This window comes from Acanthaster planci, linkage group LG12, assembly GCF_054643075.1.
Source record: "Acanthaster planci isolate LZ-2023a linkage group LG12, COTS_SCS, whole genome shotgun sequence".
Classification (NCBI taxonomy): domain Eukaryota; kingdom Metazoa; phylum Echinodermata; class Asteroidea; order Valvatida; family Acanthasteridae; genus Acanthaster; species Acanthaster planci.
In genome coordinates, this window is record NC_141788.1 from 7,142,923 (window position 1) to 7,169,317 (window position 26,395).

Genomic DNA, 26,395 nt, shown 5'->3' on the forward strand with positions numbered 1-26,395 from the left:
AAATGTGCGTGCTAATTAATATGCCTAGCCTTGTCGTCAGAAGTCTCCTGTCAAGACAGCTTGCTGTTTGGGTTAGAGGTATAATTCATTAGTATCTCCTGCATCACTTTACATTTTCATGACTTTTGACAGACATTATTTATCGGATTCTCTCGATATGCCTGTTACAGCGGAATATGACAGTTACGACTCACTTTCAGAAGTGATTGACGTCTTTATCTTAAATAAAAAAAAACATAGAGTAGCTGCATTTTGATCACTGCGTTTTCTGAAATTGGGCCAAACGGCTTTTGTTGATACTTCTGTGGATTAGCCCTCCCCCCCACACTTATTGATGGAAATTCGACAGATGGAAATTGGAGTTCATGTCCTCGATTAACGAACATGGCTCTCCTGTCGAATTTGGGCCCACTCTGTTCACATGTAATATGAAGTTATAATGTCTCGCACGGACAGTACCCTTGTTTAGGCATATAAAAAACCCAATGAAATCAAGGTTTAGGTTACGACACAATATGGAAAGGAAGATAGTCTATCGCTTGATGTTGTTTTTGCCTTAAGCCTCATGCTGTTTCGCCTTGAGCCTGGTTAAGATCTGTGACGTGCCCTATTTTTTAGCCCAGTTAATTAAGAAATACAAAGAGGAAAACAAAGACGCTCGAAAACTGATCTCCAAATGCGAGGAAATCAGATCCCCTCGATCTGATGTCTATTAAGTTAAGAAGAAGCCAAAGGTAAATGGACGCTTTCTTTCGCTTGTTTTGCCACTGAAAATGCATATTCATCGTACATTTTGCTTCATCAATGAAGCAGTTTTGGCAGTTTTAGCGAATTTAAGGTTTTGTGGATGATCTCAAAAGATAAAGATTTGCACAAAGGGACCTAATATCCGAAAAGCAAATCAAGAATGGCAACTACGGTTACTGGAGACGCATTCATTCAATGTCCCTAAGCTCAAGCAAGTCATGTCAGAGTTGAAAGTGGTTGTTTATTCATGAATTCCTTTTTAAAAAACCTATTACACAACTGCACCAGGCCCGTGACTAGGTGGGGATGGAGGGGGTGTGTCCGCACCCCTCCCGCGACTAAAAGGTCCGCTTTTGAGGAAAGAAAAGATGCATTTGCTTTAAAGCAGCCCCGCACGATTCGCACCCCCCCCCGAAAAGTCCTCGATACAGTCTTGTGCTCAACACCCTGCGTTGTGTTGAAGTCTAAGCATTCTTTTTTTCTGAGCTGTTAGTCGGAGGGTTTCAATATGCAGTAAGTGATCTCACAAAGTGATTTATGCTAATTACAGACAAACCTGATATTTTAAGGATGAAAGATTTATATGAAAATTTGAGGGAATAATTTTTCTGATTACATGCTTGTCCAAAGCTCCACTGCACGAAACAACTTGAGTAGCTATATATCAATATCTGAATCTTGACTTTTTCTGATATGTTTTTTACACAACAAAGGCCCTACCAGATCCTTCCGGTACTAACCTGTTTGTCAACTGCGCACGACGTGGAAAGCACAAAATTACCGATCGCATTGTTAAATGCAGACCTCTCCAGCCCTGATGCAAGAATCAAATCGTCACTCTCATTAAACGACCAATCCAATGGCTTGACTTTCGTTTACTTCGTCGATTTTCCGCAACAGTGAAAACCCACCCAAAAGCTACTGACTAAAGACATGACGTATGATTGGCCATTATCAGTAGCCTATGACCAGTTTCCATTGCTCCGTCGAGAGTGAATCACGATGTGGACCCCAATCATCGATATCGAACTCGGTATTTAAGGCAGCTCGGTAGGGTGAATTGACAGTTCGCTGCCTGAAGTTGGTCGCGATGGCACAGTTTGTTCTCTCCCTAGTCTGCTTGGCCTTATTGTGGGCCCAGAGCCTGACAGACAATGTTCCCACGCCGGGCATCACGGAATTCTCACCTAAACCAAGTGAGTATATTCAACGCTAAGGCATGAAAGTTTGAACATCTTCTTCATGGCAACTGTACATGTATGTCGCCAAGCAAACACATTGCTCACGCGTTTTGCCGCAAATTGAGTTTTAACGTCGTTCATTATCTATCAAAAAGTTTCTAAATTCCTCGGTCACTTTGCCAAGTGTGGTCATCTGTTTTGCAAACTTTCCCCCTAAATCGGTTAACTTTAGCCAACGAACATTTGGTCTGGGTCGAATGGTCCTTAAAGGCTCATGGCCGTAAGGCACAACCTCTGGAATGAAACTCACTTCTGTCGCGGTATCCACTGCCATGATTCGGCCAGAGTTTCGTAAAGTGAATAGCCTTCGTCGATAAAATATACGTATTTCAATTTCTGTGGCACACATTTTGAAGGGCTTGTGAAAAATGGTTTTCTTTAATTATAATGGAAACTTGTACGTTTTAAACGATATTCAGAATGTAAAAGTTTCTGTTTTGATTAATAAATGGCAGTAAAATTTGAGTATGTCGTAATACGACATACTCGTATACAGAGTTTGCAACTCGATCCATAATTTTTATGCGCGTCAACACTTGCGCAAAGCGTTGCGTATCCGTCAGAATCACTTCCGGGGCGATTTTGACGGCCGAATGCAACGCACAATTTTTGTGGCCGTAAAAGTGAATGGTAAGAACACAATCTTGTTTGCAACGCACCCAAAAAAAGGGTAGTCTTCGCTGCTGACATTCAGCCGTCGTGACAAAAAATTGTGAAGTTGCTATTATACACATGCGATGTGTATTTGAGCATGGAGGAATACCGACTTTAGGTAGTTTAGATTATTCCGATGACATCGCAGATAATCCTGGTACCAGTCTGGTTGAGTCTCATCCAAATAGGCCCATTATTTATCATCAAAAGTACTTGAGGAAGGTGACAAGCCACCCACTGGTTTCACTCAATAAATGTAGTTATTTGGTATAGGCCCTATATAAAGTACCAAAATTGTCGTGCTTTGCTGTTACCTTGAGGTCAACACAAGCTTCCAGGAGTAATTAATGACAGGTATGTTTGGACAATTTTAGAGAGATGACGTCTCTTGGTCTGGTTTGTTAGGTGGTGATAAAGCAACATCGAAGTGCTCGAGTTACCCATGCCCGGCCGGCAGCTTGATCTTTGAGGACACTTTTGACACATTCAACCTGGATGTCTGGGAGCATGAAATCACGGCTGGTGGAGGCGGGGTACGATCAAGGGTCGATCCAGAACCAAATTCTTAGGAGCCAAACTTGAAGGAAGGGGACAAAAATATGGAAAGTTTTCCGGTGACCTTTTATGGCCTTCCTGAGGGATTACGCTACATTTTGGAAGTGGCTACTTTTTCGGCCTTTTTAAAATGCTCTTGGAAATTAAATAGACGTTGGATTTATTTTTTTTTGGGGGGGCATGGTCCTCGTTGACCCCCTGAATCCACCTTTGGGTGGATGATGACTACAAAACGGTACATATTGGGTGAAATTTCTGCACTGGACCCAGGCGGTGCACATTAATTGGGGGGGGGCTCTGGAAGCTGATAAGCTGTAGCTTGTACATAGGCTGTGTATAACACTTCAAACGGAGGCTTGGGGGTGCACACACAATGTTGCCAGGGGGTCCGATCTCCATTCATACGAGCCAGGAGCAAAATGCTTGGATTTCAATTTTTGTCTAATTCCTTTTCCTGCATTTTATTTCTCGTTTCAGAACTGGGAGTTTCAGTACTACACCAACAATCGCTCCAACAGCTATGTCAGGGACAATAAGCTCTTTATTAAACCGGTATGATTTGCCTGATCGCAACTTGCCTGAAAAAAATCCTACGAATTACCAACACCAGGAACTGATTTCTTTTTTTTCGTTGTTTGCTATTTTTTTTTCAATAGACGCTGACTTCTGACAGATATGGTGACGCTTTCATCACGTCAGGAACTCTGAACCTTTGGGGTAAGTGAAACAAGATCACTGGACCCTTTTTGGTGGGAAGGGGCTCAAAATCTGTCACAAGAATTCTTCCGGTAACAGTTGGAAGACTGTTGGTCAATGTTTGAACTTCCTAGATGTCTGCACCGTTCTTCTTCAGCTACACTTGAATCTGAAGATTGCAAGTCAACAACAACAACCTAAAATTGCAATCACACTTATCACACCTGTGAAAACGCAACCTATTGGCTCTGCTTCATTCAGGTGCTGCGCCGGCCGACGTGTGCACAGGGAACGCTTGGTCCGGCTGCCAGCGATCAGGTTCCTACAACCATGCAATCAATCCCGTCCAGTCGGCCCGCATCCGGACCGTCAACTCTTTCGCCTTTAAATACGGCAAGTTGGAGGTGGTGGCCAAAATGCCGACAGGGGATTGGCTGTGGCCCGGTAAGCCCGTGGAAGCAATCTCCTAGCTAACTTGAATCCTTGATCCCGATTGGTCCATCCATGGCAACTAGATGTAAATGTACTCTTTTACTCCATGTTAGACAAGCACTAGCGGGGTAAGACCTTTGCTATCCATATTGCTGTTTTCCGGCACACACAAAAAAAATATACCAATAAAAGATACAGCTGTCGTCATTCATAAGTCCTATCTTTATTTCCATAGCTATTTGGCTTCTTCCAAAGCGTAACTCTTACGGTGGCTGGCCAGCATCAGGCGAAATCGATTTGGTCGAAAGCAAAGGTAAACTCAAGTTGTTACTGTGGAATTAAAGTGGGATTTGGTAGTTTTAAACTAGTGGATTAAATTACGACCCAAAAAAGCCAGTGCAGTACAGACTGTATACAGGCCTGGTAAAAAATAATGTACAAAATGGAAAACAACGTGTCTATACCTTGACGATGTTTAAAGACCTATTCTGGCTCAGCTAACTACCTGTAGAAGCGTCAGTTTAGACAGGACACACAATAATATTTTTAGTCCTGTCGTGATTATGGAAAATTGCCAAGTTTGCTTGAAAACCTACATTTTAAATGGCCCATTCATAGGAAATCGGAACCTCTATGACTGGCAAGGCAGGAATGTGGGCGTCAACCAGGTGGGATGTACCATGCACTGGGGACCGTTTTGGCCCCTGAACGGCTGGTCTAGGACGCACGCTTCCAAGTAGGTCTTGATAGCAGATCATAAAAAAAATGCTCATTTTCACTGGTGCTCCTAAACTGATTCGACATGATGTTGAATGGAGCTCAGCCCCGTGTTTGGCTTGACGGATGCATCGCTTGTGGTCAACATTTTGTAAAGATCAATGAGTTAATTCTGTCGCTCGCACCATCGTCCTTGAAACTAGTTTGTATAAACTCAACACACTGCAATTCAGATGCCTGCAACATCACCTCAAGTTAACAGACAAACAATTTTTATTTTTTCCCCTAAGAACTGTGTCCTCTTGGCAAAACTTTGGGAAAGACTTCCACAAATACGAACTGGTATGGACATCCAGTGGACTAAAGTAAGTAAAAGCGTCAACCTTTGTTGCTACGACCAAGTTTTGAGAACAAATTTGTCATTTTTTCCCAGCATTTCTCTCCCAACCCCTGTTTTCCTGAATTTAAAAAGAGCTACCCTATTCAAGGGTAAACCATTGATATCATCATTTAAAAAGCTTTGACACAAAGTAAACAATTTAAGTCCTGTAAACAAACACCACCAGGTTCTATGTGGACGGCGGGCTCCTTCTGAACGTAAACCCTGGCTACAACGGCTTCTGGGGGATGGGCGAGTTTGGAAAGCACAACCCGGGCATCACAAATCCATGGGCTGGCTCCAAGTCCAAGGTTGTACCCTTCGATCAGGAAGTAAGCCATAACCCTACTCACACGTCCCCTGTGAAACAGGGAGAGTTGAGGCCTTTCGTGAGACTTTCACGTGGACCATTCAAAAGTGCAAGTACCGATTTTCAAGCCTGAACCAAAAATGAAACTTAACAACATGCAGCAATGAAATATTGGTAGCCCTTTTGATTATTTCTGCATAAGGAAATGATAGTTAAACCTCAGCCTATGCTAAGGCTGCCCACCAGCAACATTCGTCAAACGCCTGCAAAAAGTAATCCTTGCTGTACTCTCAAGTGCACATGCTTTATTTTGTCCCCAGTTTTACATCATTCTCAATGTGGCCGTGGGGGGCACCAACGGCTTCTTCTCTGATTCTCTGAACAACACGCCGTACAAAAAGCCGTGGCACAACTCCTCTGGTACCGCCCTCTCGGATTTCTGGCGTGCCAAGCACAAGTGGTACCCGACCTGGAACCCGCACGTCAACAACGGAGAAGACGCAGCCATGCAGATTAAATCCATTCGCGTGTGGGCTGTTTAGTTGAGAACCTTGGCGTCCTGACCAGTTCTTGTCTGAACCTTTGTGCGGAACGGTTCATGCTATCGTTCGGATTTTAAGGACTTTTAGTCTTGAAATGTTCTACTCGGAATGACAATGTTGCATGTTTGTTTAATAGCTGTTGACCGGTAATGCCCTTTGACCCTTTAATTTTAATGAATTGAACTTATTGCGTTTCTGTTTATGAATCTGAACTAGTTTTAACTTTTTTCGTCAAACAAGTTTCACCCGTTGAATAAGTGGCAATATTTCTTCTTTGTTTTAATAGCTGTTTAGCTGTCTTGTTGGTTTTTTCTTTCAATTTTGATTGGTATCGGGCTACGCTTTTCCGTTTTTAGGTTTGATTTTTTTTCATTTAAACAAAATGTTGCCACTGGATACACAGATGCAGAGGAAATACTGCATGTAACCTATTCTTGCAATTCAGTTGTTAGTGAAATATGTCAAAGAGAGGCTACCCTCATTATGATATCCGAAAGGGCATACAAACTGCAGGAGTAAAATTGTTTGACTTGTGCCTACAGAAATAAATCATACTTGCATGTATTTGTTTCATTTTGCTGTAATATTTGCAGTGTCTTTTGAGTTTTTACAAAAAGATGGAATTCCTCAGAAAATGCTCAGATATGCCATGACATCAATATTCAATCTCTGTCATAAAAGCCCTTTCAAATATACAACTACTCTATTACAAATGTAAAGCATGGAGTTTAAAATATATCATAAAAGAAACAAAAACCACAAAAAATTCGATCACAATTGGATGATGAAGAATGGATCCGTGACGTGAGCATTCGTCAAAAGCAGATCACTAAAGCTTCTGGCGACAAAAGGTGCTCCAATGAATTTCTTGATGAAGCCAGTTACCATAGTAACACTATCACTAGCCATTTGCAGTGGCTCCCACCAATGTCGGTAAGCGCTTTGATAACTATTGTGTGTTATGTGACAGTTGCTGCCTGGAAAACCCAACACAATGGTTTTGGCCATTAAAGGGGGCCATCAGGAATGTACAGTGGGATTTTGCTTGATTTGTCTGTGAAACGATCGCCTGAGACCTGCCCCATTACTGTCAACTCTTGATGAACTGCTCTGCTGTTAGAAACAGCAAATTATGACATCCCAAGATTTCAGAATTCTTTTATCTTCATTTCCATTCTTTGACAAAGTTCTGGTTGTAACAAGTTAATTTTCCAGTCTTAACAACCTTATGATTATAATTTTTCATAACAGACTTATCCTCAAAGAGAAAATTGATCCCAAAACCATGGTCCATGGGTTATAGGATTGCACTTGGATTTCTTTGAGGTACCATTATGGGCAATAAGCTGATTGTTACTAAGTCTTTCCATTTACTTGTAAATGGCTAAGCAGTCTGTTCAGCCTGGATGATCTTCTGATATCGGCATCCCCATTTGCTTCTCCAGAGTTGTCAAGGCTTTGCCGTGGCCACCCTATATCTGTCTGTGCGGTCAGCATATCTGTTCAACTTTTTCCTGTGAATCAAATCTTTGAACATTTTGCAAGTCCAAACTTGTTTTTGGCAAACAAGTAAAACATATATGTCTCCGCCTCTCAGATAGACGCTCACCAAGAGATTAGTCCCTGTACAGCAAACTGACGGGTGGGTCGGCAGATCTGGTCTCACGTTCTCTGTCTGATTCCAATGCCTCCTCCTCGTCAGTGGCTCCGCCCACTTCAGAGCTTCCATAATATGCATTGGTCATCGTCGTCACCACCGTCTTGAGTCTGTCACCATACCCTTGGGAGGTTGCGAGCTTTCCGAGCATTAAGATTGAAAATGGACCAACTTCCAGCTTTTTAGAGGAAAATTGATGATTTTCATCCACTTTAATCTCTTTTAAATTTCTTCAGGGGATTGGCAAGCACCCCTCCCCCGCTACGCCCATGCGTATTTCTTTACAGTAAATACCCTGGATGTCCACCACGCACTAAAGCAGCACATTAAAAAAAATCTAGGCCAATTCTCACTGTTAACGTTCGGCCAGCTCGCAAGTTGCTGATAACCCCTGGAAAAAAAGGTGACGAAGCCTGCAAAAAGAAGACAAATTCTGAGTTTCGACAATTTTTGTGCTGAGGGCCCTTCAATGAATGTAGCCGTTTTGTCGGACTTTTCCTAACATCAACTAATCTTGAACTTCCCGTTTGCGCGAAATTTCCCAGCAGCCTGTCCCTTCTGTGCCGGTGAGGGCGTGCTTTTAGTCAGGTTGAAAAAACAGACACCGCGATAGTCAGCGTAACGTACGACAGGCACCAGACTGTTAATTGAATCCATTTTTTTGTGAACGCGTCCGGCGGCAGATTTTGAACGGAAGAACTTCTGAAGACTTTACTAGTTTCACTCATTTTTTCTGGTTTGGTAAGCAGCAGACAGAGTAACTTTTACTGAATTCAACTCCTCTGAAATAGACATGTTATTCTTTACTTAGAATTCAACAATTTTGTCACTCCCCGAATGGCCGAACATGCCAAATCAAATGCTTTCAGAACTTGAACGTTAATAAATGAATCGTCAGTCATGTAGAAAATGTCAGGGCTACGTTTTTAGAAGATTGCTGTCTGTTTTTGTTGCACCAGTTGGTTGTACTGAACACGAGAACTAGAACAATATATAACAGATGGATCTCGAACATTATTTCCCTGAAAAGGTCCTTCAGGGGTGGGCCTGTCATGCCCGTGAATCCAGTCAGTAGGCATGGTAGGGGAAGAGTTATATATACTGGCATGCTGGTGCTAGTAATTATTCCCTACTGTGACCTTGCTATCAGAAAGCTAAAACATATCCAGAAATTTCAATTTAGGAGGGAACATACCAAGTCATTTACTGAGAAAACACTTTTTTCAGACCAGTCTTACACGGTTTATGCACGGGATGTCAAGTGCCAAGTGGCGTCCATAAACTCTTTGATCTTTCTACATCATACATGTAGGCTAGGTTGGCAAAGACAATTGTGCAATTCATGATGTTCATTAAACATGCAAAAACTGGTCTGGCTGAATGTGGCTGGAAATCCCTGAGAATTTTTTTCACGAAATTTTGAATCTCTGATCTGTGTTCCTGTTGTCTCATAGTATCAATTCATACTCCACAAACTTGTTTATTTTTTGTTAATCGTGCCAAGCATTAACTGTGCATCTGTTGGCGAAGCTTTCTGTCTTTATTTTTTCCAAACAGCTTGAACCGCTGACATCGCTGTCAGCATAATGACGGCGCTCATTGGTCGGAGGCATTTGCATAGTGATGCCCCTGGATCAGCCTACTTCCCAACCAAGCCAGGCCAGAATTCAAGGCAGTCATACGAAGGGCAGCCGAGGTCAGACGCGGTTCCCCTCAACTTCCCTGCTACCAAAGACATCCTGTGGTGGGTATTTACACTTTTATTTTTGTGATTTAAGAGAAGAAGCATCTGTGATTCTTGCACATTTGATTTTAACTCGGATTGAATTCAACCTGTTTTCCACTCAAAAAATGTTTTCTCTGCTCTAACGGCTTGCACAGCATGCCATTCTGGTAAGAGTTTTTGTGTTTGTCTGTTTTCATTTCCACAGGGACAGAACACCAACTGGAGAGCCAACAGTGTTACATATCATAAAATACAGAAACATCAGTCTACACATCTTGGAGAAGTCGGTGCAACTAGCCTATCGCCATGCTCTGCAAGAGAAAAGCCTTCCTTATAGATGCTTCCTAATTGGCTCAGTGATCTCTGACAAGGGTAAAAACACAGCCGAAAGTTTACCACTTTTCTGATTTTCTTCAAATTGCAGCATTCTTTGAAAAAAATTTGCTTTTTGAACAAAATTCCTGCTAAATTGGCCCAACTGACCATGCCCACCTCTTTAATCATTGCACAGATGAGGAAGGAGTGACCATTGCTGTTGACCGCTTTGATCCTGGTCAGGATGTCCCCGGCCGGTCCGGTCGCATGCCCACAGCCAGACTGCCTGGCGATCATGTGATTCCCCTAACCCTATCAAGCAGCCATGACAAAGCAGCCACTACTCACAGCACGGAAGACTTCAAAGCTACCTTCAAGGTAATATAGCTAGAGTGTGTCAGGGTGTGTTTGTGCCTTTCTTTGACAGTCTTAATTTGTCACACAAATATATTAGTGTACAATATTCCCAGCTTGAATGCCCGTTTTTCACTTCTCGACAAACATAGACAATCTCCATATACAGTTTGAAGCTCTCAATGGAACTGTGCAATCAAGAGTCATATCGCTTTGTGGTACCCAAAGGTCATGATTGGCCAAGTGTCTGGTTACTTGCTGATAAGGCGAGAGAGGTTGTCTGGATTCCTAACCTAAAACAAGAACCACTTTCCTACGTCCGCAAACCAACTCCTATTGAAAATTCTCCCACCAGCAAATGTTCTACTGCTTACTGTTTCTTGGAAGTTTTAGAATGTGCAAAATCCTTTTTGAGTAATGTGAGAGGTAAAATGAAACCAAGTTCTTGAAAGTATGGCCATTTAGTTCAGGAACCTGGTGGCAGTTCAGCTACCAGGCTGGCTGAGTGATCACGCCTTATGCACCTTAATGACCAAACATGTATGTTAATGATATGCATACATATTAATGACAGATATGCACATTAATGACAGATATGCATATTAATGACAGATATGCATATTAATGACCAGGCATGCATTTTCCTTTGATTGGTGCGTTCTTTCTCTGTTTCCTTTATCAGTTTTTGGAGCACAGCTGTAGCAGTCGCGACACACCAGACATCGGTAATTTCCTCTCCCTGCGCATCCAGTGCTGCTGTTACGATAGTGCCGACGATGTGACCTTTAACCTCCACATTGGGGCAATCACCATGGGCAACGTCTTGGAGGCCACACCCATCAATCCCCTCCCTATCATACCCACCGCCCTGGCAAGAAACCTAACAGGGCCCCTCAACCTGAGCGAGATTCAGGGCTGTCCAAAGGCTGGGTAGGTCAACCAGAACCGCTTTCCTGAGATGTCTTCTTTTCTGTTTACCATCATATTTAAGTATGACAAACTCATCTGCACTGGTCCATCCTTTCTGGGAAATATTCAAGTGATGTTCGGGTGTACACCTCTTGGCACAGTGAAAAGACTTGAAATTTGGATTTCATACTCAGAAAATTGTGGAGACTTTGAAAATGGCTTAGTTTTGCACTGTCTTTGGAACTCTTTGCCAAATGAGCTCAAAGCAGCCTTGACCAATTACTTGTTCAGTGCCCTATTGAATTCAGGTCTACCTTGGAACAGTGTGTGTACTGTTACTGCCAGGGTTTCATCTAGAATACCTGCTTGTCCCTTCCCAGCCAAATTTAAAAACTGCCTCTCCACTCCCAGGAAAATTGAGACTGGCACCCCTTGATGCTATCTGAGGCCATATTTCCACTGCACCTCGGTATTTTAGAAGGAAATGTTAAGACTTTTTCACCGGTGTTAGAGATTAATATGAAAAACAAGGGCTTGTAAATTTTGAACAAGCAAAAACTGCCTGTCCAATTTAGGTTTTGCCTGTCCTCGGAACAGGTGGGATCAGACACCATCTTGTGTCCAATATATTTGCTTGTTGTTAGAAAGGCACCTGTCTTGTGTTTGCTAGGTACATCACCATGGATCAGACACGCAAGCTTCTACTTCTGCTGGAGTCAGATCCCAAAGCCTGCACTCTGCCGTTGATTGGAATGTAAGTCAAGCCAACGATTATTTTCTTTACAGTAAGAAGTGACAGTACCCTTTCTGTATTGCTGTGGAATTTGCCAGTACAGGAGCAAGGGATTATGCTGTGTCACCACACACCAGACAGCAGCGTGTTTTAGTAATTTTCATTCCTTTTTGTTTTAGATGGGTGAGTGGGCTTAGTAACATCTGCAGTCCCAACGTTTGGGCAAGTTCTCTGCGATATATATTCAACAGCAGTATCAGTGAACGGTAAGCGAAGACCCATTTTACAATTTCTTCAAAATTTACAGGAAATTCTCTGCAGTCAGATTTTTGGGAGAAGTTTCCAAAATCCATGATGATTTCTTGGCTTGAGAATTCTCAGAACAGATTCCAAGAGTCTTAGTAGGAATGTGATTCCCTGAAAAGAGGCGTGTCGGATGTTTATTGTGGACACTTCTATCAATTTTGGGGCATTTTTTCCTCCTTTTTTAATAACTAAACCCGAAAGTATCTTCAGTGCAACCAAATATTTCTGGAGTAGGCTAGCCTCGCACAATAAACGCCGCAGCAAATCATCAGTAATCTGTTTTGAAATGAATCCTCAGTGGAAGACAGTCCAATTATTTTTTGTTGTGTTTGTGATACAGAGTATGCACAGGGGACCAAGGATTTCTGCTGGTCATGTTCTCTCCAACAAATCGTCAACCAGCTTTCTATGAATGTCGCAGCCTCAGTGGTGACAGGCCCGTCTTTGAGTTGGTTGGCTGCCGAGAAAATATCCATTTCTACAAAGTACGAAAGCACCATAATAATGTTTGGGTTTGACTTTTTGCAAACTTCGCTCCAACCTCTCACATATTGTGTTATGGCATAGATGATTGCTTGATTAGGAATTCTTTGATTTGATAATTGTATATGTAAGTGCTTTTAATTTTAGACTTCAAAAAAACCGTGTATGATGTCTGATCAGGACTAAATGAATGACAATTGCGGAGCTGAAATGACGGACAAAAGGAGGCACAACGTGTTGTACTGATATTCCACATAAGAGTGTAATACGGTTCATGCTGTTCAGGTCAAAGGTCATAAGCATATACTGCTCTAGAACACATGCAGCAGAAGATGATTATGCAAATGCATTGCAATAATGCAAAAGTTGAAATGTCCATTTGATGGATAGTTTGTTGCCATAGATGTGTCTCTCTGTGTTCCCTGTGGTCACATTTCTCCTTTACCCTTGCCTCCAGCACACTGACCACACATCACGCACCCCAGTCCAGCTAGAGCTGACCACAGCCAGGGACGGCCCCAACCGGGCTGCCTTCATTGAGGCAGCTCAACAATTCACACCTGCCTGGTAAGCACTCGATACAAACTGTTGGATTAACTCTAACCTTCTGGGATCTTTGACAGCAGGGATGTTTTTGAGAGCTATAATCGGCACTGACAGCCCTGTTCCATAGCTGCTTATGACCTAGCCTTTAGAATGTTTTGTTTTACTTGGAGTATTAAGTCATCTTGCCAAGCGCTATTACTGCAGAGGGTTGACAGTGGTCATCTGGATATTCCAAAGCAGTGTTTGAAAGCAATTTGCACTCTTTGCTCTGTAGTTCCAGTCAAGCCATACAAACCAAGCCGCACCCTAAGCCGACACCCATTCCGAGCACCTACATGGTCACACCAACAGAGGAGGATGCACATATGATGCCCAGACCAAGCCCCAAGCCTCTCATCGACAAGGTAAAGAACGTTTAAAAAAATACAGAAGTCTTCTGTTGGAGCTTGTTGGTTTTTTGGAATGGTGCCAAGTCGTCTTATTCCGCTCTCTGACTTTCCTTGTTTTCCTTTCATCATGGTTGCTATCCGCTGATGTGCATCTCACATCAGAACTACGAGGAACAGCGAAATTGGTCTGGCGAAATGTTAACTTCAAAACAGTGACGTTGTCCTCAACCTACTATGAGCTGTTCACGTTCCTTGTGCTCATGTCCTTTCTTATGGTCTCTTCTGAATAGGAGGTGGAATGTTTTTCTCTCTTGCCAGCATATTTTTGGTTTTGGATATCTCTGTACAGTTTGTACAAATCAAAGTAAATTTTGACTACAAATCTTTGACTGCCCAGAAGAAGTAAAACCCTGATGGTGAACAGGTTGGCTAAGTCCTGTTGTTCCGTTTAAGATATTCAGATATTTGATTGATTTTTGCAAAATTGAATATTTAATCAGAGATGAATTATTGAGATTGAATCAGCTCTGAAGTCTGGTGTGATTGTCTTTTCTTTAGAGCCCAACTGTGAAACCAAGCGTGCCGGAGCTGTCTGTGATCTTTGACAGCTTCATCGAGGATCAGCAAGAATTGGGTCAGCCTCCCCACCCCCAAGAACTGGTGGACCCCCCAGCCCCCTTGGGTGAGGTCATCCCTCAAGAAGAGCTGCCAGAAGGTTACAGAAATCCCAGACACCAAGTGCCAGGTGATGTTCAGGCTGCACAAGAAAATTACCCGTTTGGAATTGGGTCAAACGGTCAAGAGGGTCTCATCGGACGAGGGATGAAAGTGGGTCATTCAGGTGCTCCAGCTGGCAGATCAGGCCCATTGAAACCTGTCAACACTAACCTGGCTCGTGATGGGGAGAAATCCTTACTGTCAAATCCTCACAATCCACAAGGTAAAATCGAGCCATCCCGACCTGGCATGAAGCCAACAGTAACCCCTTCCTTGGCTCAAAATGGAAGAATCCAACAGCCACTGGCTAAGCCCCATGGACCAGCACCACCCAAAGTACGACAGACTAATCAGGTGCTTCATGGTGATTCCACCCCTCGTAGGAAGCCTCCAAGACCCACATCCAGGAAGAGTGAGGTCCTGCAGCGTACTTTGCCCTCAAAGGTCGGGGGTCATCAGACTGTTCCACCACAAAAACAGGGTTGTCCACCTCCACGACGGATGTCTTACCCGGTGCCAGCGTCATCATCCCAGATGAACCATCACTCCAATGGTCCAGTTCCCCGTCCCCATCCAGTACAGAGTCGTCAGGCTTCGCAATCCACCGAATCCCAGGCTCGAAGAGGACCCCACCTCCGACATCCATCGTCTCATCAAACTTCAGGAGTCCCCCCACAAGATCCAAGCTCAGGAACAGTAGATCACCGTAGTCCAAACCCCTCAGATAATCTTCCAAACAACAGGCCCTTGTTAACGGATTCTAAAGTCTCCCCAACCCTCATAACTACCTCCGGCCACACTGCCTCCCATTTGATATCTGCCACTCCGAAGATTTCGTCTGGTTTGTCAGGCAGCTCGCCCATCAACCATTCTTATCCAATTACCACGTTAACCTGCACAGCAAGCACCCTTAATAATGTTCCCTATGAAGGTCATTATGCTCAGAGAAGTTCCTCCATGCCAAATCCTCATCCAGTTCCTCCTCCACATGGTCCCAGGCATACTGCAGTTGGTACTCCGCCAATATTAACTGGTACCCCCCAGGCATCTCATGCAGTTCCCTACCCAAATCAGGCAGAGTCTTCACCTACCAGTGTAGTTGGTTCCCACCCCTCTAACATGGTAGTTTCCTCACCCAGTGCTATACCAAACAACACCTTACCTGGACATCAAGGACCACCACTGATATCTACAGGACATGCCTCGGAGGGTGCCAACAGGAAGGATATTCCACCTGACGCACTCCCTCCCTCTGGACCAACACAGGAAGTGCATCAACAGCCACTGGTAGGCCAGGACATGCAAGGTGCACGTGGAGACTGGGACACAGGGGGTAGGAATGTAGACAGTGACACCTTGGCACAACTGAAGAGGCAAGAGCAGTTGATTCAACAGCTTCAGGCGCAGGTACGTGAAGTCGATTGAAGTGACTTTGAACAGAAGAGCAAGGCTGTCCCATGATATTGATGTTAACATGTATTGTGCTTAATTGCAATGGAATTGTAATGCTGAGTTGAAAAAAAATGTACTTTTAAATGACAGTGTTAAAACGTTGTCCCTGTCAATGTAAGAAATTACTTCAAAAGCCTCTGCTTCAATGTCTAAACTGCAGTTGAAGGGTTTATTTCCACAATGAGATATACTGAATCCCAAAATGCAATCTTTCCACTATAACGAAAGATCCATGAGCTTCAGTGGTGTACCACGTGTCCCTAAACTTCCTTTTCACTATCTTGACTCATTAAAGTTGTTTTCAGCGTCCAAAAACGGTAGAAACTGAATGCAGGCAACTGAGTGATGGAAGGATTCTGAAAGATACCGAAATGGTGCTTATCGCATTTTGGAAATAAAGTCTTGAGTTGTATCTCATTACTGAAGGGTGAGATTGCTGTAATGTATAACTCTACCACAAGAGGGCGTATTTGTGTTCCATCTAGCCATTACTTCAACAGGTTGTCAATATTATTGCATCTGTTGCTGTCCGCAGAACAGAATTCTTCACTAGAATGGTATCTTTCTATTGTTATTTCTGTTCACCGTAGATTCAGTTGTTACTGCAGGCCCGGGCTACTCAGTCCGTTCCACCTATCCCCAGTGGGCTGATGACACCCCCTGCAACGCCCACCTCTCCAGCAGCCAACAATCTGCCCCTGGCCACACCCGCACCCAAACTTCCACACAGTCCCCATCCCAATCAGGTCACGCCCACTTCCTCAGTCATTACCGGGCAAGGAGTGGTCACACCAGTGGTACAGCCTCTTGTGACCGCCACTGTCTCCACCGCCCACTCCATTTCAACAGACACTGGTCATGCTCCTCCCCTTCCAAAGACAACGTGCAGCACGGCCGTCATGACTGGCAAAAGTCTCCTGTGGCCAGATCCGACTGGTCCCCCCGTCAAAGGCAGCATTTCCGTAGCCACAAGCATAACGCCACAGTCAAGCCCGAACAAAGGCTCAATGAAACCAACCCATTCTGCCACCAACTGCCCTGTGACCCCTGACTTCGAGTTGACCCCCGAGAGTGACTCAGAAATGACCTTACCCTTGCAACAGACCAGAGATGAGACACAAAGCACAATGTTTGATGTGAGCGCTGTGGATCTACAAAGTTTCACAGAAGAAGGTTCTCCAAGACAAACCTCATCCCCAACAATGTAGGTACACCTTTGAAATAATTCACTAAATGTGTGAATTTTTTTTTGGTACTAGTATACCTGAGAGACAATTTTTGAAATGCTAACTTTAATAATGTTATCTTAAAAAAAATTTGCTTAGTGTAAGACAAGAGTTTGATAGAAGTTTGTGAATAAAGGTTTTCGGAAGTTCGTGAAGAGCCTTAAGTTATCTATATGGTTCACTTCTATAGTAGCCCCAAGTGGCTGCCTAGCAGAGAAGGTGACACGTTGCAGCCCATACACCCACAGACAACCCAGGGGGCATTCCCTATGGACAACCTGCAGAGCCCCGTGCTAGGCGAGAGTGCCAGTATCTGCACCCCACAGGGGAGGGGATGGCAACCTCCCGATGGCACTGACATAGAGGACGGTAGTAGCAGTGACGATGACGACGGTGGAAGCCCTGAAGTGGGTGGTGCCACTGATAAGGAGGAGGCGTCGGAATCAGACGGAGAACATAAGACCAGATCAGCCGACCAGCCCGTCAGTTTGCTATACAGGGATGAGAGAAAATTCTACCAAAATCTCTTGGTGAGCATCTTAGACGCGGAGACATAAATGTTTTATTCGTTTGCCAAAAATCAAGCTTGGACTTGAAAAAGGTTCAAAGTTTTGGAATTCATTTTGTTGTCTGTTTCTGCCTCTTTGGCTTCAACAGGGAAAAGTTGAACGGATGCTGACCGAACAAACAAAGGGTGGGGATGATGGGAGCCACGGCAACACGTTGACAACTCCGGAGAAGCAAAGACAGATGGGATTGCCGGCATCAGAAGGTCATCCTGAAGTGACAGCCGACTGCTCAGTCACGTACAGGTAAATGGAACCACTTAGTAACAATCGGCTTATTTCCATAACCATGCCTCAAAGAAATCCAAATGCAGTCCGACAAACCATGGACCATCGGTTTGGAATCAATTTCCTTTCTGAGGACCGAAATTATGGAACATTGTACTGTCAACTCTCATAATAACAAGGTTGCTATTACTAGCTAAATGAATTTGTGACAACCAGAAGGAAAGGAAGATAAAAGAATTCTGAAAAATCTGCTGTTTCTAACAGCAAAACAGTTCATCAAGAGTTGACAGTAATGAGGCAGGTCTCAGGCGATCGTATCACAGACAATTCAAGTGACTTCTCTCTGGAAATTTCTGATGGCCCGCTTTAATGGCAGAAACCATTTTGTTGGGTTTTCCACGTAGCAACTCTCACATAAGACAAAATAGTTATCACAGTGCTCACAGGCATTGGTGGGAGCCGCTGCAAATGACCAGTGACAGGGTTGCCATGGTCACTGGCTTCGTCTAGAAAATTCATTGGAGCAACTATAGTCACCAAAACCTTTAACAGTGAGCTTTTGATGAATGCTCATGTTAAAGATCCATTTCCCTATTTCTCAGATCCATGTGTATGGTCAACTCTGAATTTTTTCCCCGCATCAACTACGTGTCCCTGATGGACATGCACCTGGACTCCCCCAACCTGAGCTATGAAGCCAACGCCATCGCTATGAAGTACCTGACCGAGGAGGAATTGACCCAGCTGTCGGCTGGGTTCAAAGGTCAGGCCACCCCCCTGGCCAAGGTCAACCCCCTGCTGCGCACTGCCCTGACGGGGCTGGTTGACATGGATGGGGCCAATGGTGTCTCTGCCGTGGATCTCTCCATGGCCAGCCGCAAGTACATGGAGAAGTACAACCTACTGGATACACCTGCCAAGAAGCCGGGCCATGCCCGGACTCTCGGGTTTGACACTATTGACGAAACCCCAGCTCAAAAATTCTTCACCAAGAAGACTCTGCAAGAAGGCCAAGTTGTATCTGGTAAGAAACGCCGGGTTAACAAACCCAGGAAGGTGCTGAAAACAGATGCCCCAGTGGTGACGGAAGGGGGGCCTTATCAAGGCCAGACCCTGACCAAAGCCTCAGAGCCCCTCCAGGAAGGCGGAGTAAGAATATCTTCCGAGCAGAGAACAACTCATGATGGAACTGATGCAAAGTCGACTGAGAAGTCATCCGGAAAAGTTCCGCCTCCGAAGCCACCTCGCCAGAGCCCAGCCAGTCATGCCCCATCAAGACCTTGGGGACAAACCAAACCAGAGACGGGCAAGGCAGAGGGTCAGAACAACCCAGCGAATGCCAGACACGAACCTGGGGACATCAGGCCCCAGACGTCTGATCGAACCACTCAAGAGAAATCCGGCAGCACCATCCTGGACATTGAGAGGTTGAAACAGCTTCCCAAGCTCTTTTAAGTCCTTGTTTCACACCTCTGGCCCTGCAATCGGTTGATAGCTGGAGGTAACACCATTCTGTGAAGACTGTGTTGACACAGGAAAGGTATGGAATAGTTTGCTTTAATATAAGATGGTTGTTTGAAAGTAATACATTCCTCGGTGTCACTGTGATGTAAAGGACAACTTGATGTGAAAGATGATATAACAAGTGGTGGTCATCTAAGAAGGGGGGGGTTATTTTCTGTTATATCGAAAAAAGGTGTCAGCCAGGGAGGGGGCTTTCGAAACTTGATGGATTTTTGACATCCTGATTTTTAAAGAAAACTGCGGGAAAATGTTGGTTAGCCTGGCAAAGCAGTGGGAAGAATGGAAAGAAATTTTAAGACACGTGGAAAATGATGGGTAAAGGGACATGCATTTTAAAAGGTGAAGCTTTGAGGAATTTCGGCAGCCAGCTGCGTAGCTCCCTTCCAGGCAAACCTTGTTGCTAGCGTTTTTGAAATCGGATTGTTTAATGTAGTATTGTCATGACGTACATCTGTGATGCTAGTTGAATGTTTTTTTTTCGGTAAAATTGTGACAATTTTGTACATAGATACAATCAGTAATATACATCTGAATGTTGTGTGTTCATTTATTCTTATTTGACAGTACACAATATCAGAAATTCTTCAAGATTGGCGTTTTACGTTTGTAAATAATAGAGTATATATTTGAAGTGCTTTTTACATGTATAAGAGTGATTAAATATTGAAGAAATAGTATCTCTGAGCATTTTCTGAGGAATTTTCTATCTTTGTGATTTTTTTCATGATTCAGGGAAAAACACTCAAAACACCAAAACAAAAATTAAAAGTAAAATGAAAAACAGGCAAAAGAGGAAAATATGAGAGTCTGTGAGAAGGAAGACAGAGAAAGTATTGCTATTTCCAACAAACGCATGCAAGTGTGGTTTATTTCCATAGGTACCAGTCAAACCACTGTTCTCGTGCAGTTGATATGCCCTGTTGGATGTTGTTATACAGGTATGCTCTCTTTTACACGTTCTTTCTACAAGTTAATTGCAAGGATAGGTCGACATGCTCAGTATTTGCACTGCATCGGTGTATTCAGACAGCAAATCTTGTTTGATTGAAAAAGAAACAAAAAGCAAAAACGAAAACTCAAATGCATCGCTTCAAACTAATCACATTTGAAAGATAAAGTGCCAAGATGGCTAAACAACTATCATAACAAACATGAAATATTGCCACAATTCAATGAGTTAAACGTGTCGGATGAAAAGAATACAAAATAATTGAAATTTATAAACAGAAATACTATAACTCCAACTAATCATAATTAAAAGGTAAAAGGGTAATTACTGCTCAACAGGTATTATTAACAAACTTGCACCATGCTATTCTGAGTAGAACATGTCAAGAATAAAATGTCCTTAAAGTCCGAACGATTGCATGAACTGTTCACGTCACGATGGCAGGTCAGACAAAAATTGGTCTGACGCCAAGGTTCTCAAATAGCCCACACGCGAACGGATTTAATCTGCATGGCGGCGTCTTCACCGTTGTTGACGTCAGGGTTCCAAGTTGGGTACCACTGGTCCTTGGCATTCCAGAAATCGGAGAGCGCGGTAGGGGAGGAGTTAAGCCAGGGCTTAGCGTAGGGCGTGTTGGTCAGAGAATCAGAGAAGTAGTTGGTGCCCCCCACAGCCACGTTGAGAATGATGTAAAACTGAAAATAAAAACAAGCTCGTACATTTGAGGACACAGCAAGTATTACTTTCTTTTGGTGCTTATTGAGCGTTGGTAGGGCAGTGTTTGTATGGGCTTAGGTTTGAGAATGCAGAAACAGTCAGGAGGACTCTCCGAAAGTCATATTTCAGTGCTGTGAATATTGTTCAGCTTCTTCAAGCTGGACACCTAGTTTGGTTCTTGGTAGTTGCTCTTTTGAATATTCCACTTGGAAGTCTCACCAAGAGTCCTCAATAACTCTCCCCAAATCTTACTAAAAGGTAATTTTTTGAGGGATTGTTCCTGGATCATGGATATTCCTCCATACCGCAAGAAAGTAATTGGGCATTCCGTGTAAACTGCACTTCAAAGTTCAAGGGGTATCAAGTCTGCGCAAAGTTGGAATGGCGTGGTCCAAACGAGATCTTTTAGGATTAGGGAGGGGAAAATTTAGCGAATAGCACAAAGGTTCCACAGAGGGGGATTTTTTTAAGAGGACAAGTGAGTAAGGTTCAGGCTTACGTCCTGATCGAAGGGCACCACCTTGGAGCTGGAGCCAACCCACGGATTGGCGATGCCTGGGTTGTTCTTCTCAAATTCGCCCAGCTCCCAGAAGCCGTTGGTGCCGGGGTCTACGTCCAGAATGAGCTCGTCGTCCACGTAGAACCTGGGGGAGGGATATTGCGATATCGGTCACTTCGATTCCGTCGGCATTAAATGACTGAATGGGTTTTTCAGGGTCGGAAATTGGGCTCAAGTTAAATTTACCCGTGGAGCTGAAACCTTGTAAGAATATTGCTGAAAGCTAGTGCCTAATGTCGGTACGGGGATAGTGGTCGAAATGCTTTATGTCAGTGCCCAACATGTTTATTGACATGACCTAAATTGTGTACTTCATGTCCAAGGTTTTGACTGGTGAAATCGGTTTACCCCTGAGTAGGGTCGTAATTTTTAATTCAGGAAACTGGGGGCAGGAAAAGAAACTTAAAGTGGTGGTAAAGTTGATACCCCTTCCCAAAAAAGATAAAACAATTACTGGAGGGAAAAAAAAGAAAGAAAGATGGTTGATGATTTTACTTACTTTAGTCCATCAGATGTCCATTCCAGCTCGTACTTGTGGAAGTCCATCCCGAAGGTTTGTCCCGTGGGCAAATTTCTTGGGAAAAAAGATGAATTGTTTGTCTGTTAACTCGAGGTGATGTTGCAAGCATTGAATTGCAGTGTGTTGAGTTTATACAATCTCACGTCCTGGATGAAAACATGTGCATTACAGAATTAACTGAATGATCATGATATTATTACCCCTAACTAATGCGTCTGTCTAGCCAAACATTGGATTGAGTTAAATTGGTTTGTTGCAGCATCGTTGAAAATAAGCCCACTTTTTATGGTCTGCTTTCAAGACCTACTTAGTAGAGTGTGTCTTAGGCCAGCCGTTCTGGGGCCAGAACGGACCCCAGTGCATAGTAGAGCCCATCTGGTTTACGCCAACATTCACACCATTCTCATCGACAAGGTTCAGGTTTCCTAGAGGTAAGATACAAGCACAGGGAAAAACGTGTCGTTTGAAATGTAATTTTTTTACAGCAAGCTATTTGAAGCTTGGCAATGCTCCATAAATCACATCAAAACTACAAGATGTAATATTTGCTGTGTGTCCTGTCTAAACTGACACTTCGACTCGTAGTTAGCTGAGCCAAAAGAATTCTGTAAACATCGTCAAGATAGTTTTTCCTTGTTAAAAACTACTGGCTGTTATGGTCTTTAAGCTGCTTTAAAACCACCCAAACACCCTTTTATTCCATAATTATGAGTTCTACCTCTGCTCTCGACCATATCGATTTCGCCTGATGCTGGCCAGCCACCGTAAGAGTTGCGCTTGGGAAGAAGCCAAATAGCTACGAAAATAAAGAAGAGGAGGATAGGAGTTATGAAATTATTATCTCAGCTGTATCTTTTATAGGTATTTTGCTGGAAGTGTGGGAAAAACTGTTATAGAGATGGCACGGGTCTTATCCCACTTGTGCTAGTGGAACATGGAGTAAAAGACTGCCTGTACATCTAGTTGCCATGGATGGACCAATCATGATTAAGGATTCAAATTAGCCTGGAGATTGTTACCAGGCCACAGCCAATCCCCTGTCGGCATCTTAGCCACCACCTCCACCCTGCCGTACTTGAAGGCGAAAGAGTGGACGGTCCGGATGCGGGCTGACTGGACGGGATTGATGGCGTTGGTGGGTGCGCCTGACCGCTGGCAGCCGAAGTAGGCATTCCCCGTGCACAGGTCAGCCGGCGAAGCACCTGCATCAATCAGAGACAAGAGTAGCATTTTCACAACTGTGACTGTCATTTTAGGCAGTTTTTGACGAGTAGGATCTTTTAATTCAAGCGTAGCTGAAGAGGGCTGTAGATTGGCGCAGACATCCAGGAATTTCTGACAATGACCAACAGTTTCCAGCTCCTAAGAAGAACTCTTGCGGCAGATTTTGAGTCCCTTTTCGCCTAAAAAAATCAAGATCTCCTAGTTTGACATACCCCAAAGGTCCAGAGTTCCTGATGTGATGAAACCCTCATCATATTTGTCAGAAGTCAGTGTCTATCGGGGGAAAAAGAAATTTAATAAGAAAGAAAAGAAATCAGTTTCTGGTGTTGGTAATTTGTAGGCGATCATTTGTACGTTAATATGCAGGTTTGGTGTTGAAATTTGTCAGTCAAGTGCTAAATAGGCAATTCGTACAATACCGGCTTCAGAAAGAGAGTACTGTCCCTGACATAGCTGTTGGAGCGATTGTTGGTGTAGTACTGAAACTCCCAATTCTGAAACGAGAAACAAAATGCAGAAAAGGGAATTGAAAAAACATTGAAATCCAAGCACTTGGCTACTTTTCTTGCTCCCAGTATGTATAAAATTGTGTGCGTGCACCCCCATGCCTCCATTTGAAGTTTACAGAGCCTGTGAACAGGCCACAGCTCATTGGCTTTTGGAGCCCCACCCCAACAAAAATTAAAAACGTGCGCACCCCCTGGGTTCTAGCACAGAAACAATTGCATTGTACCCAAGGGTGGATCCAGGCGGCCAACCGGGCTTTCTTCCCAATAAACCCCAGATGTCTACTTTTCTTCCTTCCAAAGAGCATCTAAAAAGTCGGAATTTTTTGCTCCCCCCTTCCCTTCAGCTTGCTTCCTGAGAATTTGGTTCTGGATCTGCCCTTGATCGTACCCCGCCTCCACCAGCCGTGATCTCGTGCTCCCAGACATCCAGGTTGAAAGTGTCGAAGGTGTCCTCAAAGATCAATCCGTTGCAAGGCTTGACAGACATATCGCAGCCCGCCATGCACGGGTAACTCGAGCACTCCGGTGTGGGTTTATCACCACCTAACAAACCAGATCAAGAGACGTCATCTCCTTAAGTTGTCCAAACATACCTGTCGTTTACTCCTGGTAGCTTGTATTGTCCACAAGGTAACAAGAAATTACGACTTTCTTTTCTCAGAAGTTGGACAGTATTTTGTTACTTTATATACATAATGACAAATCACTAACTGTAACCAGCCTTGGCTTGTTTGACGAATTCAAAATTGAAACTTATTTCTCCCCAGATTGTGGTCATCTTCCTGAAAGTACTTTTGAGGATAAACAATGGGCTTATTTGGATAAAGCTCAACTTGGCACACAAATTACTGCACACTTATGTCAGCCAGATGGTTTGAATTCAATGAACAAGTGGCATACAAGTACCATAACGGATCTTTGAAACTGGAATTTCAAACTATCACGTTTGTGTGATGTACAGAAGGAAAAGTGAAAGCTCAAGTACAAACCCCAAGACAGTCCCCCACCCCAATCGCTTTTCCACCACTCTCCCCACCACAGTCTCCCCATTACCATTACCCCATACCCCACTCCTAGCTATCCCACCCCTTCTCCTACTCCTATCCCCACCCCTTTCTCCCACTCCTCCCCACCCATTTCCGCACTCCCATCCGCACCCTTTCTCCACTCATATCCCCACCCCTTTCTCCACTCATATCCCCACCCCTTTCTCCACTCCTGTCCCACCCCTTCTCCTATCCCTACCCTTTCTCCCACTTCTATCCCCACCCTGGGGTCTAGCTTACCTGACGATCCATCTGCATCTGTCCAGGACTGTTCAGTCAGTGTATAGCCTCCACCATTGTATACCACCAACACCCAGTAGTACACTGTCCGGCCAGCCACAGAAATATCCTTGTTCTCATGAACCCAGTACCCACCTTGGGGTGAGCAAATTCGAAGACAAGGAGGATGTGTTTGAGTGTTTGTAAAATCATAAAAACCAAAAATCTAAACTATACCAATTAAAAGAATTCTGCAGTCTTGCCTCACGCGTTTCCATTTTTCGATTACTTTTTCTTAGATCTCAAATTTCATTTAATTGGCAACAAGTCTGGACTTTTGTTGTTCAACGAAATATTCGACTATTTTCCATTTATTTCCAGTTTAAAACCAGTAATTTAAAAATGATGAAAACTCCATTACATAAAGATGATTATGCAAAATAAAAACCACAATATCCATCAACCCTTAAAAAGGGGACATCCCTTCCCTTAGGACGTGAGAAACTTATAAAAAGTTCACCCACCTGATGCGGAATTGACGTCAAAGTTGTACTGCCCTGCAGCCACGTTGTACAAGGGTGTGCCGATATTGTAATGATAGGCAACTAGAGTGATTCCTGGATTACCTGCAATTTCATTGGTGTCAATTGGTGTCAAATAGTCCAGATACAACTGAAATCTTTTATCGATAAAAGCAATTCACATTTCTGAAGTTTTTGTCTAAGGGCCGGGAGCTTAAGGCCTATAGGCCCAGACGAAATGTTCGTTGCTTAGTTCAAGAGGAAAGTTTGCTAAGCAGATGACCATACTTTGGTAAGTTGACCAAGGAATTTACAAACTCCTTGATATTTTTACGCACGGCTTTGAAACTCAAGTTTAGGCAAAACGTATTTGTTCGGCGACTTGCAAAAACCTTTTAAGAAGATGTTCAAACCGAAGTTGCCTTGGCGCTGGGTATACTCACTTGGTACGGCGAAGCGAATGCCTTGAGGTGAGATCAGCGTGATGTCTGGCGTGGGGACACTGTACGCCAGGCTCTGAGCACAAAATACGGTCAGGCAGACCAGGGAAAGAACAAATCGTGCCATCTCGACGAACTTCACGCAGCTAACTGTGAATTTACTCCGCTCGTGATCAACCCAGTCGCCTTAAATATCGAAATCGGTACCAATGATTGGGGCCCTATATCGTGATATCATTCACTCTCGATCGAGCGATAAAAGCCGTATCATAGGCTTGTGTTAATAG

General features: G+C 43.7%; 3 protein-coding genes across 3 annotated transcripts; 2 read left to right on the plus strand and 1 right to left on the minus strand.

Annotated features, from left to right (window-relative positions):
• Window positions 1-1,786: 1,786 nt before the first annotated feature.
• Window positions 1,787-6,837, plus strand: LOC110977749 (beta-1,3-glucan-binding protein-like). Its single transcript, XM_022232161.2, has 10 exons — window positions 1,787-1,943; window positions 3,048-3,175; window positions 3,675-3,749; window positions 3,854-3,914; window positions 4,155-4,337; window positions 4,561-4,638; window positions 4,944-5,061; window positions 5,333-5,407; window positions 5,609-5,753; window positions 6,052-6,837. Exons 1-10 carry the CDS (start codon window positions 1,838-1,840, stop codon window positions 6,271-6,273), a joined length of 1,191 nt encoding a protein of 396 aa, XP_022087853.1. The 5' UTR covers window positions 1,787-1,837; the 3' UTR covers window positions 6,274-6,837.
• A 1,721-nt stretch (window positions 6,838-8,558) lies between these two features.
• On the plus strand, window positions 8,559-20,094 carry stil (STIL centriolar assembly protein). The gene is made up of 15 exons (XM_022232169.2): window positions 8,559-8,671; window positions 9,488-9,674; window positions 9,862-10,028; window positions 10,168-10,349; window positions 11,008-11,255; window positions 11,905-11,988; window positions 12,147-12,233; window positions 12,614-12,758; window positions 13,214-13,323; window positions 13,577-13,706; window positions 14,250-15,815; window positions 16,451-17,064; window positions 17,277-17,616; window positions 17,744-17,898; window positions 18,483-20,094. The coding sequence occupies exons 2-15, from the start codon at window positions 9,517-9,519 to the stop codon at window positions 19,333-19,335; spliced, it is 4,839 nt and encodes a 1,612-aa protein (XP_022087861.2). The 5' UTR covers window positions 8,559-8,671; window positions 9,488-9,516; the 3' UTR covers window positions 19,336-20,094.
• Window positions 20,095-20,578: 484 nt separating this feature from the next.
• Window positions 20,579-26,336, minus strand: LOC110977753 (beta-1,3-glucan-binding protein-like). Its single transcript, XM_022232170.2, has 12 exons — window positions 26,112-26,336; window positions 25,672-25,773; window positions 25,169-25,303; window positions 24,271-24,425; window positions 23,793-23,867; window positions 23,586-23,646; window positions 23,169-23,351; window positions 22,868-22,945; window positions 22,457-22,574; window positions 22,129-22,203; window positions 21,570-21,714; window positions 20,579-21,048 (listed from the first exon to the last, which is right to left on the minus strand). The coding sequence occupies exons 1-12, from the start codon at window positions 26,233-26,235 to the stop codon at window positions 20,830-20,832; spliced, it is 1,470 nt and encodes a 489-aa protein (XP_022087862.2). The 5' UTR covers window positions 26,236-26,336; the 3' UTR covers window positions 20,579-20,829.
• Between the last annotated feature and the right edge of the window lie 59 nt (window positions 26,337-26,395).